The sequence below is a fragment of the Bison bison genome, unplaced genomic scaffold (genome assembly GCF_000754665.1).
Source record: "Bison bison bison isolate TAMUID 2011002044 unplaced genomic scaffold, Bison_UMD1.0 scf7180017864108, whole genome shotgun sequence".
NCBI classification, from domain to species: Eukaryota; Metazoa; Chordata; class Mammalia; order Artiodactyla; family Bovidae; genus Bison; species Bison bison.
Genome location: NW_011494680.1, coordinates 6814653 through 6835207, shown reverse-complemented (window position 1 = coordinate 6835207; position 20555 = coordinate 6814653). Strand labels below are relative to the sequence as shown.

At 41.6% G+C, this 20555-nt stretch overlaps 1 protein-coding gene across 1 annotated transcript in view; it reads right to left on the bottom strand.

The window, feature by feature from the left end:
• The window catches only part of SNTG1 (syntrophin, gamma 1), a 152967-nt gene that overhangs the window by 123120 nt on the left and 9292 nt on the right, over window positions 1–20555 (bottom strand). Inside the window, exons 2-3 of the mRNA XM_010839011.1 lie at window positions 13551–13685; window positions 1984–2040 (exon numbers count right to left, since the gene is read on the bottom strand). Coding sequence (XP_010837313.1) covers window positions 1984–2040; window positions 13551–13685 — 192 coding nt within the window. The remainder of the gene's footprint in view (window positions 1–1983; window positions 2041–13550; window positions 13686–20555) is intronic.

The window sequence follows — 20555 nt, the reverse complement described above, 5'->3', positions numbered from 1 at the left end:
GCTGGGAGGGATTGAGGGCAGGAGGAGAAGAGGAAGACAGAGGATGAGATGGCTGGATGGCATCACTGACTCAATGGACGTGAGTCTGAGTGAACTCCAGGAGTTGGTGATGGACAGGGAGGCCTGGCGTGCTGCGATTCATGGGGTCGCAAAGAGGACACGACTGAGCGACTGAACTGAACTGAACTGAACTGAAATGTGATATTTCAGTAAAATGAGTAACACTATTTTGGGGTTTAACTCTAAATGGAAATTGAACAAAAAGAACATTTCCATCCTGCACAGAATTCACACAGCTCCACTACCAGAAACATCAGTGCTGATGTCAGATGAAACCGCTGTCATGAATGGATTTCAGCCACATTCAGCTGTTGTTCTCTTTTCATGGACAACATCTTCAGTGGTACCTTTAGATCCTTCATGACAATCTCAATAAATATGGGGAAAAAAAAACCAACATGAAAACTTGCCTCTGTTTATTCCCACTGCCTCATTTCCACACCTTATAATTTGTCCTACATCTCTTGTAGGCCTTAGTTGATGATAAAGTGAAAGTAAAAGATATATCTTAAAATTAACATTTTAGATAGAAATACTCTCATCGCTTGACAAGATCATGCCATTCCACACTGATCAGATTTTTGAGTCATTTTCATAATGTAACTAGAGCTGATGTTCACCAGGCTTAGAGTTCTACTTTCCAAGCATCTATACTTTGAGTTGTGTTAAAATTTCATGAAATGTACACCTGAGATGTATGGCTTTCACCCCACACAGGCAAAGTATCTAAACCAACAACCAAGATAAAGTTACATTCCATTGATCTCTGCACAGATGTGGGTTTCTGAAGGGCATTTAAAATCACTGAGGTAATTTTTTTCAATATTTATGTAATTTTCCATCCTTTTAAAACATATACTTTGTTTCAATGATGTTAAATTGCAGATGTGTTGCATGTTTAATAATTAACAACATACAGGAAGAAAAACCCTTTAAAATTTGATAATGAATGGAACAGGAGAGAGATGGTCAATTTTAAAAATAATTCAGAAATTAAAACGTTGAGTCTTCCTGCATACTTGGCCTAGGACATGAGGTTTTCAATTTCTTAAACAAAAAAAAGAAAACTGAACAGAATAAAAAGACAACTGGAATCAAACCAATATTTAACTTATTATCGGACCTTATATGAACCTGACACACATCCTGGCTCCTTTCACTGACAACCCAGATTTTTCTGCTCTGACTGGTTACAAGATATGCACACTTGAAGACTGTACTTGAAATTCTAGATGAAACCACATAAAGAAAATTAATGAGCTGCATTCAATTTCAGGTAAGGTAAATCTCCCAAATGGGGCTTCCCTGGCAGCTCAGACGGTAGAGGATCTGCCTGCTGTGAAACAGACCTGGGTTCAATCCCTGGGTCAGGAAGATCCCCTGGAGGAGGGCATGGTAGCCCACTCTAGTATTCTTGCCTGGAGAATTCTGTGGACAGGGGAGCCTGGTGGACCACGATCCATGTGGCCACAAGAGTTGAACATGACTGAGCGACTCCAAAATACTTTTCTAAAATTTCTAAATCCAAAGGTGGCTAAGATTTTGAGAGCCTACTTATTTCACATCTCAGTGCAAATACTGAGAAGTTTTCTATAGGCACTCGTCTAATTAATTATCAATGAGCAAAAAGTTAAAGGGCTTTCCTGATGATTCAGCAGTACAGAATCTGCCTGCAATGCAAGAGATACAGGAGATGCAGGTTTGATCCCTGGGTTGGGAAGATTCCCTGGAGAAGGAAATGGCAACCCACTCCAATGTTCTTGCCTGGAGAATCCCATGGACAGAGGAGCCTGGTGGGCTACAGTCCATGGGGTTGCAAAGAGTTGGACATGACAGCACACGCACAATAGCACAAAGAATTAAAGTTCACAGAAATGCAAGCATTAAGCACATGCTCTGCAGGACAGATGGAGAAACAGCTACCTTGATGCTCAGTCCAAATCCTCCCACAGCCTGTCTCCGAATGGTCACTGTTCTCTCCTGAAAGACAGGTTGTAAGAGTGGTTAGCACTTCCTGCCACTGCACCTGCACATCATCTTCCTTCTCTGGGTTTTGTGCTCACCCTTCAAGAAAAAACATTTTGTGACAGCATAAAGGCTCCAGATTTTGCAATAAGTGGAGTCTTTTGGAATTTTTAAATCAAAGTCTAACCACTTGTCATGATAAAAGGGACTGTAGTTTATTAAACTGCTAACCTCTCAAAAGTTAACTTCTTTCAATGCCTTTTTTGGACATAGTTTGGAATCTGAGCTTTAAAACCTCTTTTCATTACCATGAATGTGTTGTCTAATAACACAATTTTTGTTACAGAAAAACAGCTTAGTGTCTGTGGTGAGTATGGTCTCCATCACTGAGTCATACTGTTCATGGAGACTGGAGCACACTGCTGCGGCCTGCCACGCTGCAGCACATCAGTGGTCCTGGGGTTGTGCACGTCTGGGGTTGAAACTGAATAAACCATGTTCACAATGACTGCTTGCTGGGAAGAGGAATGGATTTTACAATTAACTGACAGTCATACTGGGATTATGACAGTGGGATTAATCCATTTTCAAAAGCAGCTCTGTTTTGCCTTCCACAATATAACCAATCATTCAGTCACCAGCATATGACACTTAAAAATAAAAAAGAGTCACGTTTGGACAAATCCTTTAGTTTCCAATAAAAAAAGACATCAATATTACTGTTTCATGGTGCTCCTCTCTACAAAATACATATTCTCCTGGCATGCTAAACGGTTGAGAGCTTTTATGTACAAGCTTCTCCATTTACTTATAACCTTCTCATCTTCCTGAGCCCTCCCCTACCCAGGAAGGTTTACACTCCACCCATCTCCCCTGGTACCTGGGCAGATATCTGTTTTCTGGTCCCTGCATGTCCACAAACTCCCAGTTTATTTGGCTACATTAGCCACTCCCCTAACTAACAGTCACCTAAGAAGTCCCACCTGTGGTGGTTTAGCAAATATATCTTAAATCAATTTTATCATTTTAAGGGCAATATAAAATATATTTAACAAAACTAGTTCTTATATTACTTTATGTGGGTTTCCTTCTGAATAATGAAAAATTATTCTATACGTTTAGAATCTAATCAATACTGATCCACACCATCACCAATAGCTGAGTCAGAGAAGCTCCAAGCCTGGAAGACTCAGAGGGACAAGCTGATTAAAGGTCAGCTTTATCCTCACCAAGCAGACACTGCTTCTCCAACACTGCTTGTCAAACTAAACCACAGTTCTTGGATAACAGAACCATTTTCTTCATTCTGTTTCTGAACAGAATAAATACTTGATCCCTTAAAACAGTATCAAAACCAAGGTTATGGTTAATTCAGACAACCCACATCAACTCTCAAAATACAAATTTCAAAATGTCAGAACAAACACATTTTCTGCCACTTTTTTTTAAATTGAAAGATCATTGCTTTACAGAATTTTGTGGTTTTCTGTCATACATCAACAAGAATCAGCCATAGGTAGACCCATGTCCCCTCCCCCCGAAACTCCCTCCGATCTACATTCCCATCCCACCCTTCTAGGTTGTCACAAAGCCCCTGTTTGAGTTCTCTGAGTCATACAGCAAATTACTATTGGCTGTCTATTTTACATACGATACTGTAAATTTCCATGTTATTCCCTCCATACATCTCACCTACTCCCTTCTCCCCTCCCTCCATGTTCATAGGTCTGTTCTCTATGTCTGTTTCTCCACTGCTGCCCTAAAAATAAATTCATCTGTACTATCTTTCTAGATTCTATATGCATGCATTGGTATAGAATATTTATGTTTCTCTTTCTGACTTACTTCACTCTGTATAGTAGGCTCTAGGTTTGTCCACCTCACTAGAACTGACTCAAATGTGTTCTTTTTTATGGAGCAGTAGTATTCCATTGTATGTATGTACCACAGCTTCTTTATCCATTCATCTGTTGATGGACATCTAGGTTGCTTCCATGTTCTAGCTATTGTAAGTAGTGCTGCAATGAACACTGGGGTATATGTGTTTTGGGTTTGTTTTTTTTTTTTTTCAATTTTGGTTTCTCCAGGATACATGCCTAGTAGTGGAATTGCTGGGTCATATGGTGGTTTTACTCCTAGGTTTTTTTTTTTAAAGATTTCTCCATACCATTTTCCATAGTGGCTGTGTCAATTTACAGTCCCACCAGCAATGCAAGAGGGTTTCCTTATCTCCACACCCTCTCCAGCACTTGTTGTTTGTAGACTTTTTGATGATGGCCATTCTGACTGGTATGATGTGGTATCTCATTGTAGTTTTGATCTGCATTTTTCTAATAATGAGAGATGTTGAGTATCTTTTCATGTGTTTGTTAGCCATCTGTCTGCCTTCTTTGGAGAAATGTCTGTTTAGGTCTTCTTCCCACTTTTTGATTGGGTTGTTTGTATTTCTGATATTGAGTTGTATGAGCTGCTTGTATATTTTGGGAATTAATTCTTTGCCAGTTGTTTCCTTTGCTATAATTTTCTCCCATTCTGCGGGTTGTCTTTTCACCTTGTTTGTAGTTTCCTTTGCTGTGCAAAAGCTTTTAAGTTTTATTAGGTCCCATTTGTTTATTTTTGTTTTTATTTCCATTACTCTGGGAGGTGGGTCATAGCAGATCTTACTTTATGTCATAGAGTGTTCTGCCTATGGTTTCCTCTAAGAGTTTTATAGTTTCTGGTCTTACATTTAGGTCTTTAAGCCATTTTGAGTTTATCTTTATGTATGGCATTAGGAAGTGTTCTAATTTCATTCTTTTGCATGTAGCTTTCCAGTTTTCCCAGCACCATTTATTGAATGGGTTGTTTTTGACCTATTGTATATTCTTGCCTCCTTTGTCAAAAATAAGGTACCCATACATAGATGCATGGGTTTAATTCTGGGCTCTCTATCTTGTTCCATTTGTCTATATTTCTGTTTTTGTGCCAGTACCATACTGTCTTGATAACTGTATCTTTGTAGTATAGTCTGAAGTCAGGCAGGTTGATTCCTCTAGCTCCATTCCTCTTTCTCAAGACTGCTTTGGCTATTCAGAGTCTTTTGTGTCTCCATACGAATTGTGAAATTTTTTTGTTCTAGTTCTGTGAAAAATTCCATTGGTAAATTGATAAGGCTTGCATTGAATACATAGCTTGCATTTGGTAGTATAGTCATTTTCACAATATTGATTCTTCCTATCCAGAAAGATGGAATATCTCTCCATCTATTTATATCATCTTTGATTTCTTTCATCGGTGTCTTATAATTTTCCCTATGCAGTTATTTTGTCTGCTTAGGTAGGTTTATTCCTAGATATTTTATTCTTTCTGTTGCAATGGTGAATGGAATTGATAATTCATTTTTAACAGCAAGCAGCATCACCAGAAGTTTCAAGAATGTCTTGCACGACAATCATCGGACAGGAGGACAGCTTGGTGAGTGAGTTCTCCTGAGCAGTGGTGTGTGAAACCCGGCTTTTCTCTGAAACAATGGCAAGCATCCAAGTTACCAAAAGTCTGTGCAGGGCCTTATTCACTCTGTATGATGCCCTCCCATCTTTGGGGGAGCATATTTAGAACAGGTTCCAAATCAAATACAAAACTGCTGATGCAGAGAAGAGTCTGGAGGGACCAAAGAGTCAGCAGAACCCACTGGAAATCTCAGAAGCAGCACTTATTTTAATGTTTTTTAAACACACAGGCACATGCACATGTGCAGAAGCAGCCAGCACCTTTGGATCTGCTGCCTCATTAGCTGACTACCAAGAAAGTGGGGAGACAGACAGGACAAATGACTTTGTGCCTTGAAGCCAAAACTTTAAATTGGTGCCTGCAGGCAGCAGGAGGCACGTAAAGGCAGACCGCTGTTTGGATGTCACCTGCCGACACTCCGTCCTAGTCTGTGTGCCACCTGAGCTGTGCCCCCGGCCCCTTCATACCTCCTCACGTGGGGGGTCTCCTTCCCGCCCCAACAGTCAAAGGAAAGAGAAACAGTGTTAATGGGTTGTTTCAGCTGCTTACCTCTAAAATCAGAGGCTACCTGGAAGTTAACTGGGAGCTGTATTTAGTTATCACAGCGTGAGTTTCATAAAGAAGTTGCCTAGCAACAAGCCACTGTCCTTTGGGAAACCAAGTATAATCGGTTATTTTATTTCTTAAAACACAAAATTGAGTCAGGAGCTCCGATGCACTCATACACATGAATAGCTTTCCTTTAATCTTTCTGTTCCTCACAGGACAAAAAGATGGAGCCCAACAGCAGTGCTGGCTTGTGTGAAGTTGTGTTGTGCACCTGAACCCATTCATGTTATGAAAAAGACATTGTGCTACCAAAAACATAATTATTTTCACCCCTGCTCTCGGAAAGATTATATTTGACATACTCTCCACATTTACTGTCTGAACTGCATGTGAATCAGTATGTACGTGTCACCAGAGAGAACACAGTGCTCTTATACACCCGAGGAATGGACATTTTTGAGACATGTAGTGAGAAGAGGAGGAAGTCATGAGAACGAGGCAGAAACTAGAAAGATTACAGTGAAGAAGTGGACTGATTTTGTGCGTTAGATGCAAAGAAGATATACAAGAAAGAAATAAGAAAAGTCGTGAGCTCTTTTTGACAATTCAAGAAAAATAACTAAACCTCACAAAAAGAATAATAACAAGACAGTCGCTTCTGATTACTAAAAACCTACTGTGTGCACACATGGGTCTATTAACACTCATGATGGTTTATTAAAATACACTGTGACCTTGACTGTCTTTTCCCACTAGTTTCCTGAGTTCTGAATCTATATCTTGCTCACAGTTGTATCCGTAGAATTTAGCACTGGGCCTAAATCAAAGTTAGATAATCATGTGCTGAGTGAATAAAGAGCTTCCCCCCCACATTTTCATTTCAAACACGTAATCATTGCAACCGCCCAGCTGCGTAGGCAGCATTGTCCCAATTAAGAGTGAGAAAATGCAAATGCAAATGAATTGAAGTAACCTGGCCAAGATCCAACTCAGGATGGAAATAAAAGTTTCTCAGATTCTACTGTCTTTTCCATTACACAGCCCTGAGACGAAGTGGAAAAATAAGATGAAAGTGGAAAAATAAGATGAAAGATGAAACAAAGATACTGAAAAATCTGGGTGTGCTCTGACAAAGGGAAAGAGTACTTAGAAACACCATTCTCCCCTGAGATGGGGAACAAGGCAGGCACGGCCCTCACCACTGTCCTTCAACTTCATGCTGAAAGTTACAGGTAGTACAACACAGCAGTGACGGGAATGAAAAGTCTGTGGATTAGAGGGGAAAAAAGAAAATTGTCTTTGTTCTCTGTCTATGTAGAAAATGCCAAAGAATCAACAAAAATCCCATGGAACTAAAAGTAATTACAGCAAAGCCATAGGAGACAGAATTAATACACAAAATTTGACTGCTTTCCTGTATATCAGCCATGAGAACAGAAACTTGAGATTAAAATCACAATACCATTTATAGCAGCCCATTAAAAAGGGAATGTGTGTGCTTAATTGTTCAGTCGTGTCCAACTCTGTGACCTCTTGGACTGTGCAGTAGGACTTACAGCCCACCAGTTTCCTCCATCCACGAGGAATCTCCAGGCAAGAATACAGAAGTGGGTTGCCATGCCCTCCTCCAGGGGATCTTCCCAACCCAGGGATCGAACCCAGGTCTTTTGCATTGCAGGGGATTCTTTACCAGCAGAGCCACCAGGGAAGCCACAAAAGGGAATACGGTGGTGCAAATCTAACAAGTAAAGGTTTTCCTAGAGACTCAAATGGTAAAGGGTCTGCCTGCAATGCAGGAGACCTGGGTTTGATCCCTGGGTTGGGAAGATCCCCTGGAGAAGGGAATGGCAACCCACTCCAGTATTCTTGCCTAGAAAATCCTATGGACAGAAAAGCCTGGTGGGCTACAGTACATGGGGTCTCACAGAGTCAGACATAAGATCACAAAGAGTCAGACACGACTGAACAACTAACCAACAAAGACGAAAAGTTTTCTAAGTGGAAAACTATAAACTCTGAGGAAAGAAATCAAAGATGAGGAAGGTAAAGAGAAATATTTTATATTTGTGGACCAGAAGACTCAACATTTTCAAGACACTGACTGATTCCACTTGATCTATGGAATCGATAAATCCTAATAAAACTCCAGCAAGCTGCCTGTGGGTATTGGAAACTGGCTCTCGGGTTTGTGTGGAGAGGACCCATAACAGCCATGTGATGCTGAAACAGAGGACAGAGCCAAAGGATCTGGGATCTCTGTCTCAGACCTGCTGTAAAACTGCAGGAATCAAGACGACACAGTGGCTTTGTTTTTTTTGAAGACTAAACATACAGATCAGCGGGATAGAACAGCAAGCCTCAAAGTTCAGGAGACAGATGATGGTGAGAGTTGTAAAACAACATGAATGTACTTAGTGCTGCTGAAATTTACAGTTGAGTGTGGTTAAAATAGTATTTTCATATTATGTGAATTTTACCACAATAAAAAAAAATTTAAAAATAGTTCTTAAGAGCTATAATTCATGTACCTTTAGAGCAGCCACTTAAAAGTGCGTAATTTAGTGGCTTTTAGTATTGTCTCTGCAATGGCACCCCACTCCAGTACTCTTGCCTGGCAAATCCCATGGACGGAGGAGCCTGGTGAGCTGCAGTCCATGAGGTCGCTAAGAGTCGAACACGACTGAGCAACTTCACTTTCACTTTTCACTTTCATGCATTGGAGAAGGAAATGGCAACCCACTCCAGGGTTCTTGCCTGGAGAATCCTAGGGACAGGGGAGCTTGGTGGGCTGCTGTGTATGGGGTTGCGCAGAGTTGGACACGACTGAAGTGATTTAGCTGCAGCAGCAGTATTGTCTCAGTTATGCATCCATCATCACAATCAATTTAAGAGCATTTGTCTTTTCAAAATGTTGCTGGAACCTATCACTCCTGATCCCCTCATTCTAATCTTCAGCATGCTAATCTATACCATATCTCCATGGAATTACCTGTTGTGGACATTTCACATTAATGAAAATGTACAGCATGTGGTCCTTTGTGTCTAGCTTCTCACTGAGATGCTTTTAGGTTTGTCCAGATTGTAGCATGTACCAACACTTTGTTTTCTAAGCTGCCAGCTAACATTCTGCTGTGTAGATACACCACAATCTATGTATCCATTCCTCCACCTCTGGGGTATTTATATGATTGGGCTACTATGACTCATGCTACTGTGAACATCCGTGGGCACATTTCTGTGTAGACATGTGAGCTCATTTCTCCTGAGTGTCCTCAAAGGAGTGATACTGGGAACTGCCGGCTGTTCTACCCCACAGACGTTGCACATCTTTCCAGCAGGGTCTGAGGATCTCTGCTTCTCTGCATATTGAGGACCGCTTGCTCTTTTCTGTCTTTTTGATGATAAACATCTTAGTGGATATAAAGTGGACCTTGCTGTGGTCTTGATTTCCATTTCCTGGATGGCTGATGGTGTCAAGCATTTCTTTTTCCTTATTGGCCATTTATAAATCTTGTTTGAAAAAAATCTCTGTTCAAATCCTTTGCTCATTTTTATTGCCCATTTCATTAATGAGTTGTAAGCTTCTGCCAGATTCTTGAAGGTTACTTAGGCATATATAGAAATCTGGGTTGCTGGTTCTTTCTCTTCAGTAGTTGAAAAACACTGTGCCACTTCCTTCTGGTTTCCATTGTTTCTGGGGTGGGGGAGGAAATCTACTATCATTTGAATTACTTTTCCCCTATTGCTAAAGAACAATATTATTTTCTTCTTGCTGCTTTTAAGTTTTTTTCTTTGTCTTTAGTTTTCAGGATTTGACTAAGATCTGTCTTGACACAAGTTTCTTGGGTTTATCCTTTTGAGATCTGTCCCACTTCTTTGATGTATAGGTTTATGTCTTTGGCAAAATTTGGGGAATATTCAGCCACTATTTCTTCAAGCGCTGTTTGAGCTCAGATCTCCTTCTCTTTTTCTGGGACTCTTAGGACTTAAATGTTGGATTTTTCATTTTAAGCTCATGGGCCCATTATGTTTTTCAGATCAATTTCTCTCCTAAATTCAGAGAGGGTGATTCTTATTGTTCTGTCTTCAAGTTAACTGATCTTTCCTCTGTCCTTTCCATTCTGCTGCTGAACCCATCCTCTGAGCTCTTATTTCAGCTGAATTTTCAGCTCTGCATTTTCCACTTGCCCTTTGCTGAGACTTTCTTTTTTTCTCACTTGTGTCAATGCTGTTGTAAGAAGGGTAAAACCATTTCATGATGGCTACCTTCCAGCTCTTGTTATAATTGCAACATCTGTGACATTTCAAGGTTGGCAGCTGTTGATTATCTTTTCTTATTTAAGGTGAGGGTTTCCTTGTTACTGCTGGTCCAGGCAGGAGTTCCAGCTGCTTCAGCACCCCCACCCCACGAGAGCCTGGCTGGGAGGCACAGGGCTGCCCCATGACTGCCCCTGGAGAGACCTCCATGGAGGTCTCTGTCAAGGTGCTGAAGTAAATCTCAACCTTGCACAAGGCTACTTCTCTAGCAGGAAGGGGAGGAAAAACACATTTTTAAATATAAAATTTCTCTACCGGTAGTACAAAACAACTGATGGCATTAAAGGCTGAAAAAATATATATCTATATAATGTGTATGTTGTGTGTATGTGAGTGGCTTTTTGATGGGAAAAAAAGAGAAAAAAACCTAAGGCTTCACACCACTTTCACCCCAGATGAGCTGGTAAGAATCCACCCCCGGGAGCTGCCATGTCTCTCCTTATCAAATTCCACAGACGGTGGACCTCACATCTGAATCCTGCATCCCAGCCCATCCCCCATGGAGTGAACACTGACTCACAGTGAAAGCCAGACATCAATTTCTCCTGATGTCAACTTCAGGAAATGATGGTTTCACACGTGGGATTACTAACTGCACACTTTCTCCCACAGGGAAAACTAAAGGAAGTCGCCCAGTTTTGTTGATTCTAAGTCCTAATGATGTTCATTAGAACTCTGCTGCGGAGAAGGCAATGGCACCCCACTCCAGTACTCTTGTCTGGAAAATCCCATGGATGGAGGAGCCTGGTAGGCTGCAGCCCATGGGGTCGTGAAGAGTTGGACACTACTGAGCGACTTCACTTTCACTTTTCACTTTCATGCATTGGAGAAGGAAATGGCAACACACTCCAGTGTTCTTGCCTGAAGAATCCCAGGGATGGGGGAGCCTAGTGGGCTGTCATCTATGGGGTCACACAGAGTCCGAGCTGCTGCTGTTAAGTCACTTCAGTCGTGTCAGACTCTGTGCGAACCCATAGACAGCTACTGAAGTGCTAATTACATTGACGCTACATATCTGATAGTTCTGCCATATTTAGAATTTAATCTCCAAGAGTTTCTTGTCTGTTACTGGCAACGCCTTTGAAACGGGCATCTCTGAGATGAAATATGCAGCCATCTCATATTGATTTTAGTCTCATTTGCCTTCTAAAAATATATTACCAACATTTAAAACTGACCTTGGCTAAATTTGATTTTCTTTCAGGGCAATGTTGAAGGAGATAATATCACAGGGATGGACATGGCTTCCTCTGGTTGAGGGGGCTGGTCACTCAGGAGGTACAGGGACAGAATAGTCCACTTCTGAGCACAAGGAAGGTGACTCTTTCTGTTAACTGAAGCATCACGTCTCCACCTGACAACTGCTATGTTCCATGCTGATGTATGTAATATATGTGTATATATGTACCATTTTGATGTATGTAAAATATGTGTATATGTGTATATATGTAATGTATATGATATATGTAATATATTTTTCTGCCAAAAAATAAAGGAAAAGAAAGGGAGAAAAAAGGCAATGGGCCATTACTCTTTTATTAACTAAAAGAAAGAAAGGGTGACCCTATGGGAACAGTGTAATCAGCCTTGACAGCCAGACCCATGATTCAGGATGATATAAATGGTTTGTGACAAAGAACAGTTAACAGTCTGCAAAGCATCCATTGTCTTTAGTCAGCAGGAGATTATCGATTTAGGACCCAGTGTGACTCCCCGCAGGATGTTGGTGAGAAGTGAGGTGGAAGCTCAAATTCAGCATTATTCACCCCAACAAAACAGTCTGAAATAAGCCTGTGAATCAGCTACACAGTAAGTCTACCTGCTGAGTCACTACAGACATCCAGGGTACCCAGGAGTGGCCTGTGTGACACATGCTATGATGCTCCTCTGAGACCACACATGACAACACTGTTAAGATGATGTCTTTGATGTTATTACACAAGAATGATAAACTCTAAAACATCTAGTTTTATGATAAGAGTATTCTGTCACATTCAATTTAGTTTCACCTATTGAAAAGGGTCCGACAGGCCCACATGGAATCCCATGTGCTAAGCCCAGGTCACCAGGAACTTGACATTGACCACCCTGCAGTCCCAGCTTCCCCAGGATGGCCACTGGTTTAACCACTCAGCCTGGAACTCCCCTAGAATGACCCACATCCCCCACAGACCTTCTCTCTCCTCAGGAGGATGACCGTTACAGAAACAAGCCTTTCTTTGGGAGCAGTTTACTTTTTCTGACCATTTCTCCCCATGAAAACCTCTTATTTTCTTTAGCTGACAGAACTCCTCCTAATTGCCAGATGGGTACTGCCCAATCCATGGAATGTAGCCCATCATGCTTTTCTGTCCATGGAATTCTCCAGGCAAGAACACTGGAGTGGGTTGTCATTTTCTACTCCAGGAGATCTTCGTGACCTGGGGATTGAACCTGCATCTCCTGCATTGCAGATGGATTCTTTAACACTGTGCCACCAGGAAAGGCCTCATGAATCACTGAATAAAGCTCATGAGATCTTTAAATGTACTCAGGTGAGATTTTGTCATTGAACACCCCCCAGCCTGTCTCGAGAGCTGTACTTCAGTGAGGAGGCTGACCAGGGGGCTGTGAGATAATTAATGCTGGTCAAAGGCAGGACCAGCAGCAGCTTCCCATGTCCACTGCTGAGGGGACAGACAGAGCCTGCACAGCACCCAGCGTGACTCTGTGAGGTTCACAGAATCTCCCACCCACAAGCCCCAGGGAGAATTTGACATGCGTTCAGGGACCACTACCTAAACCCTTCTGCTTCCCAGAGACACCCCCCTCTGAAGGCTCAGTGAGATGTAAGGTGAGTTCAGAGTGGAAACTGTCACGTGATGCTTCCACTTAGTCCTCGGGAAGGAAAGCTACAACCTGCTCCCTCATGATCACAAACACAAGTGTCTCTCCAGCCATACAGTGGCAACTTGGAGTCAACAGGACCCCGGGCTAGAGATGGGCCCCCATGTGTGTCTTTTACCCGGTACGAATCCATAAGCAAGGACGCTGCTTACTACACTATAGACAAAAATTACTGGCTCTGAAAGTAAAGGAAAAATATTAAGTATTTTCTGTGAATAGATGTTTTTATTCTTAACATGACAGGAAAAAGTGAGAAAACTTCAAGAGAGGGAAGAGATACTTACACCGGAATAGAAAGGCTCTCCAGAGACACATGTCACGTCCTGCTCCTGGATCATCAGGATATCCCTAGCCAGGTGCAGCCGCACTTTGAAGGGCTCCTGGTTACCATCCTGCAGCAAACAGATCCCCGTCTTTGTCTTCAGACCAAAAAAGAGCAAAACAGAGAAAGAATTATACTCAGTTCGTAGACTATATTTTTATGGCCTTTTTAGCAAAACATCAAGAAAGCTAAAAGAAATGTAGTCAGATGAGCCTGAAACAAAATAGGTACAGAGAAAAGTATAACCATTTCACACCAAGCTGTTGTTCAGTTGCTAAGTTGTGTCCAACTCTTTACGACCCCATGGACTGCAGCACACCAGGCTACCCTGTCCTTAACCATCTCCCAGAGTTTCCTCAAATTCATGTTCATTGAGTCGGTCATGCCATTCAACCATATCATCCTCTGTCACCTTCTTCTCCTCCTACCCTCAATCTTGATCAGCATCAGGGTCTTTTCCAAAGAGTCTGGTCTTTGCATCAGGTGGCCAAAGTATTGGAGCTACAGCTTCAGCATCAGTCCTTCCAATGAATATTCAGGGCTTATTTCCTTTAGGATTGACTGGCTTGATTTCCTTGCTGCTCAAGGGACTCTCAAGAGTCTTCTCCAGCACCACAGTTGGAAAGCATCAATTCTTCAGTGCTCAGCCTTCTTTATGGTCCAACTTTGACATCCATACATGACTACTGGAAAAACCATAGCTTTGACTATACAGGCCTTTTTCAGCAAAGTGATGTCTCTGCTTTTAATAACTGTCCAGGTTAATGAACATACCATGTAGGCCTCATAGAGATCATATCAAAAAATACCCACGAAGATTTGGAAAGGAAGGATTATAGTTTATATGCTATATTTGAAAAATAGTGAGCATTTATTTAATATTTACAATCTACATAACTTTTTTGTAATGGTTTTAATGAAATCCAGTTCACACAGTATATATTACAAAATTCAACCCCTTAAAGCGTTCAATTCGATGTTTTTAGTGGAGCAATACACAGCCATTGTTATAACCAAGTTCTGACCATTTTCATTACATTGAAAAAACATCATATCCCCATGCCGCCCCACCCCCATTGCATGCTCAGTCACTTCAGTCATGTCCAACTCTGTGACACCATGGACTGTAAACCACCAGGCTTCCCTGTCCATGGGGTTCTCCAGGCAAGAACACTGGAGTGGATGTCCTTCCCCATGGGATCTTCCCGACCCAGGGATCAAACCTGTGTCTCTTATGTCTCCTGCACTGGCAAGTGAGTTCTTTACCACCAGCACTACCTTGAGCCATTCTTAATTTGGATAAAGGGATAGATACATAGAAATTTATTTTTATCCTTAGTAGTTAAGTAGCATGAAATCCCAGGTAAATAATACAGGACTTTCTCTTGGAATATAAATTACACATGGATTATTAGGGGTTTGTTTCTTTAAGAGAATGTTCACAACATTGATGAGAATATACTGAGACACCGTGGCTTCTAGAGAGAATTTTCTGTAAACTGTTTATTCCATGTGGGATACACACCATTATGCCCTTTATTATACGTGGTTAGATTGGTCTGTAATTACTCTGTAAGTATTATAATGTCTTTTAAGGAAAAATAAGCTTTTCCAGGAGTTGTGATGGTCCTAGTCCCTCCTCTGAGACCGCACAGCTGGGTCCCCATAAATCGTATCCATTAATCCCCCCAGAGCTCAGCTCGAGTGACAAAAGATTGATATTTCAGCAAAAGCAAAATTTATTTTCTTTAATACAGAACACAAGTTTTGTACATTTTTCACAAGGCAAATTCTCTCATGCTTACAATGTGATCTTGGCCAGGGGCCGATATCAGACTGCCTGAAATGCTCAGGAGAAGGAGATGAAATCAAAGTCCAGGGAATTTAATTGGGTGTGTTTGATGTTTTTTCAGTGGACAGAACATTCCACACCATTCCCCTAGCAGAATCACGGACTAGCTGACACTCACAGATAAAGCTCTGCCTCAATTCCAGGAGGAGAGAGGGGCTTTTCCCTGAGACCCCATAAACACATTATTGTCTCACATCAAAGAGAGATTGAAGATCAACCAGGGAAAGCTTAAGGAATTAAAGCACAGCTCGGAGGTCTCTCTCATCACATTTCTGATGTGGTCACAGTTCCATCCACTCAAGCAACATGTGTGATGTCTCCTAATTACTGGAGAGTTGTCTGGAAAACAGAATGCTGACCTAGAGCCGTGCTGGGCTCCTCAGAGGACAAGAGTGACGGGAGATAAAAAATGAGGCAGCTTCTATTAGAATGTAATATATGTACCATAACTATATATACCAATAAATTTCTATTTGGAGAAAATGACAAACTGAGAGATAATGAAGCTAACAATAAATTAACATTAAGATATATATTTCAATATAAATGCTATATATATTCTATTATGAAAATACAACTCATGGACATGAAATTACATTAAAAATCCCACAGATGCATTTGTTTTTCAAATACAATGTAACTCACAGAGAGTCAGACATGAATTATATGATAATCTCTGGTCTCAGAATATTCCTACCCATCCAAATATACAAATAAGGTGCAATATGATGTTTCAGCACTTGATACGGGAGAAATGTAGAGGAATTAATTATCTATTCATGAGCGAAGGCATGTGAGAGAAGGCTTTGTGGACAGAAAGAGGTGGCTTGTCTTGAAAAAAATAAATTGAGAAAACAATAAGTAGAGAGGGCAAAAGTTATTTTATCCCAAAGGGGGAAATTTGAGTAAAAATATAGAAGCATGAGAATGCAGAGTCCATGTGATGGAGAACACAGCCCTGATGTGGAGCCCATGGAGTTTGACAGGAGCTGAACCAGAAGAAGTTTCAGGAGGTGGGGGGTGGTGGGGGGGGGTGGGAGGCCGAAGGGTCCCTGGTACCGTGTGCCCGGCAGGTAGGCACTGCACAGTGAAATGGTACACTTAGAGTAAGGTCTTATAAGTCTATTTCTTAGACCAGAGGAGAAGGTGGATGGGGACTGGGAAAATGAGAACAGTTACTGTTGGCAGAAACATAGACCTCGGGCAGGAGACGCTGGGGACCGAATGGATGGGTCAGGCCCAGAGCTGCTTCAGTAGCTGCAAGAAGATGGGTAATATCCATTTCGGACACTCTCCTGGCTCAGAGCAGCCTTCTGGGTTGGCAGCAGCACTGTGGAAGGCGGGCACACCGTTCATTCACTATATAGAGCTGACTGTGTGCCCAGATGTATTCGTTTATTCACTTGACTTTGGTCCCCCAGCACAGTGGTTCTGGCAGACGGGACAGAAGCAGAGGCGTGGAGACAGGCAGGAGGTGGGGTTTGAACCTGGGCCTCCGACTCCCGGCCTGGTGTCCTCCTGCAGAGATCTCTGTAAGGATGCCTCCCCATCTTTCTGTACACAAAGCCAAGGCTATCAGTGTCTTTCACCAAAGCTCTGGAGAGAATTCAGTCTTGAATAGTGGTGCTTTCTGGATCAGAGTGATGGCAAGTGGCGGCAGAAGCCACTCGGCCTGAGGGATGCCCTTCCTGCCACAGCCGGGCTACGGAGGGAGCTAAGGACACCAGCTGACATGGGATGGGAGGGCTGGATCCACATGCCCTCGTCCCCCACGCAGTCGTGGGGGCTGAGAATGGGGAACAGCACCTGAGAGTGCTGCCTGCGCAGCATGAACTAAAACAACCCTGGCTGCAAAGTCTTTACAGATCTGTGGACCCAGGTTGTTCGAGAATAAAAACACCCAGATAATGACCAGTCCCACATTTTAGCATAAACTTAGGACCTGCACCCATCTTGTTTTTCTTTATTAACATAAGAGTTGCTTGTCTTCAACCTTTTTAAGCTGCGGTTGCATCACACATGCATGAGGACATGCGTGTGCTGCATATAAGCTACAAGCACAGTCTGTGATTATAAAATCTGAAAAATGACACGTCTTCAAAGGCTGTTTTCCTATCCCTGATGGACGATCTTACCTTGCACTGGATTTTGCAAACCCCACACTGAAGTCTGTTTCCTTAGAGGAATACTAAAAAGCAATGCCTCTTCGTTACTCAAAAGGCAATGCTTTTAAGCATCTAGTCATTGATTCCTTTTCTGTGAATCAATGAAGTGTGTTCATGAATTTACATTGATTTACTCTTTGTTCTAAAAACATAGCTCACATGTAAACTTATTAAGAATGTGTGCTTAGCATAAATCAAGTACTTTTGGAAATTCAAAAATTAGACCGTCACCGACTTCCTACGTGAAGAGAAAACCTCTTTAGTTTAGGTTCTAGGCCCTGAAAGAACACAAACTGTGTTTTCATTAAACTTTAATATCTATGTTCCTTTCACCCTGAAAGGTAGTATTTGCAAGATGACAGAAGAAACTGCACAAAGCCAGGTGGAGACCACCACATGCATGGCCAGTATTCTTTCAGGAGTCCTCCTATTTCTCTGGTTTGGTTGCTGACTGTAAGTTACCTGTTCCTTAAGCCTGCAGTTGTGAGTGATATGTGACCGCTTGTGTGGCTCCATCTGTGGTAGGAGAACTGATCGTACTGTCACCCACACAAGATGCTTCTAGCCTCATTTCATCCCCTCCCTTCCCTGCTGCAATGTGTCTGACCCAGCCTCCTCCTCTGCTAACTTCCAGCCACTTTTCAAGCTCTTATACAAGAAGTGCAGCTCCTTGAAGCCTTCAGAGGCCCTTCCATCCAAAGGCCTTTGTTGACTATGAGGGCCACTCCATTTCTTCTAAAGGATTCTTGCCCACAGTAGGAGATATAATGGTCATCTGAGTTAAATTCACCCATTCCGGTCCATTGTAGTTCAGATTCCTAAAATATCGATGTTCACCTTGCCATCTCCTGTTTGACAACTTCCAATTTACTTTGACTCATGGACCTAACATTCCAGGTTCCTATGCAATATTGTTCTTTACAGCATTGGACTTTACTTCCATGACCAGTCATATCCACAGCTGGGCGTTGTATTCGCTTTGGCTCCATCTCTTCATTCTTTCTGAAGTTATTTCTCCATTTATCTCTAGTAGCATATTTGGCACCTACCAAGCAGGGGAGTTCATCTTTCAATATCATATCTTTTTGCTTTTTCATACTGTTCATGGAGTTCTCAAGGCAAAAATATATTTTTTAAATTTTATTTTATTTTTAAACTTTACATAATTGTATTAGTTTTGCCAAATATCAAAATGAATCCGTCACAGGTATACATGTGTTCCCCATCCTGAACCCTCCTCCCTCCTCCCTCCCCGTACTCTCCCTCTGGGTCGTCCCAGTGCACCAGCTCCAAGCATCCAGTATCGTGCATCGAACCTGGACTGGCAACTCGTTTCATACATGATATTATACATGTTTCAATGCCATTCTCCCAAATCTTCCGACCCTCTCCCTCTGCAACAGAGTCCATAAGACTCTTCTATACATCAGTGTCTCTTTTGCTGTCTCGTACACAGGGTTATTGTTACCATCTTTCTAAATTCCATATATATGCGTTAGTATACTGTATTGGTGTTTTTCTTTCTGGCTTACTTCACTCTGTATAATAGGTTCCAGTTTCATCCATCTCATTAGAACTGATTCAAATGTATTCTTTTTAATGGCTGAGTAATACTCCATTGTGTATATGTACCACTGCTTTCTTATCCATTCATCTGCTGATGGACATCTAGGTTGCTTCCATGTCCTGGCTATTATAAACAGTGCTGCGATGAACATTGGGGTGCACATGTCTCTTTCCCTTCTTGTTTCCTCAGTGTGTGTGCCCAGCAGTGGTATTGCTGGATCATAAGGCAGTTCTATTTCCAGTTTTTTAAGGAATCTCCACACTGTTCTCCATAGTGGCTATACTAGTTTGCATTCCCACCAACAGTGTAAGACAGTTCCCTTTTCTCCACACCCTCTCCAGCATTTATTGCTTGTAGACTTTTGGATCGCAGCCATTCTGACTGGCGTGAAATGGTACCTCATAGTGCTTTTGATTTGCATTTCTCTGATAATGAGTGATGTTGAGCATCTTTTCATGTGTTTGTTAGCCATCTGTATGTCTTCTTTGGAGAAATGTCTATTTAGTTCTTTGGCCTATTTTTTGATTGGGTCATTTATTTTTCTGGAGTTGAGCTGTAGGAGTTGCTTGTATATTTTTGAGATTAGTTGTTTGCTAGTTGCTTCATTTGCTATTATTTCCTCTCAGTCTGAAGGCTGCCTTTTCACCTTGCTAATAGTTTCCTTTGATGTGCAGAAGCTTTTAAGGTTAATTAGGTCCCATTTGTTTATTTTTGCTTTTATTTACAATATTCTGGGAGGTGGGTCATAGAGGATCCTGCTGTGATGTATGTCTGAGAGTGTTTTGCTTATGTTCTCCTCTAGGAGTTTTATAGTTTCTGGTCTTACGTTTAGATCTTTAATCCATTTTGAGTTTATTTTTGTGTATGGTGTTAGAAAGTGTTCTAGTTTGATTCTTTTACAAGTGGTTGACCAGTTTTCCCAGCACCACTTGTTAAAGAGATTGTCTTTAATCCATTGTATATTCTTGCCTCCTTTGTCAAAGACAAGCTGTCCATAGGTGTGTGGATTTATCTCTGGGCTTTCTATTTTGTTCCATTGATCTATATTTCTGTCTTTGTGCCAGTACCATACTGTCTTGATAACTGTGGCTTTGTAGTAAAGCCTGAAGTCAGGTAGGTTGATTCCTCCAGTTCCATTCTTCTTTCTCAAGATCGCTTTGGCTATTCGAGGTTTTTTGTATTTCCATACAAATTGTGAAATTATTTGTTCTAGCTCTGTGAAGAATACCCTTGGTAGCTTGATAGGGATTGCACTGAATCTATAAATTGCTTTGGGTAGTATACTCATTTTCACTATATTGATTCTTCCAATCCATGAACATGGTATATTTCTCCATCTATTAGTGTCCTCTGATTTCTTTCACCAGTGTTTTATAGTTTTCT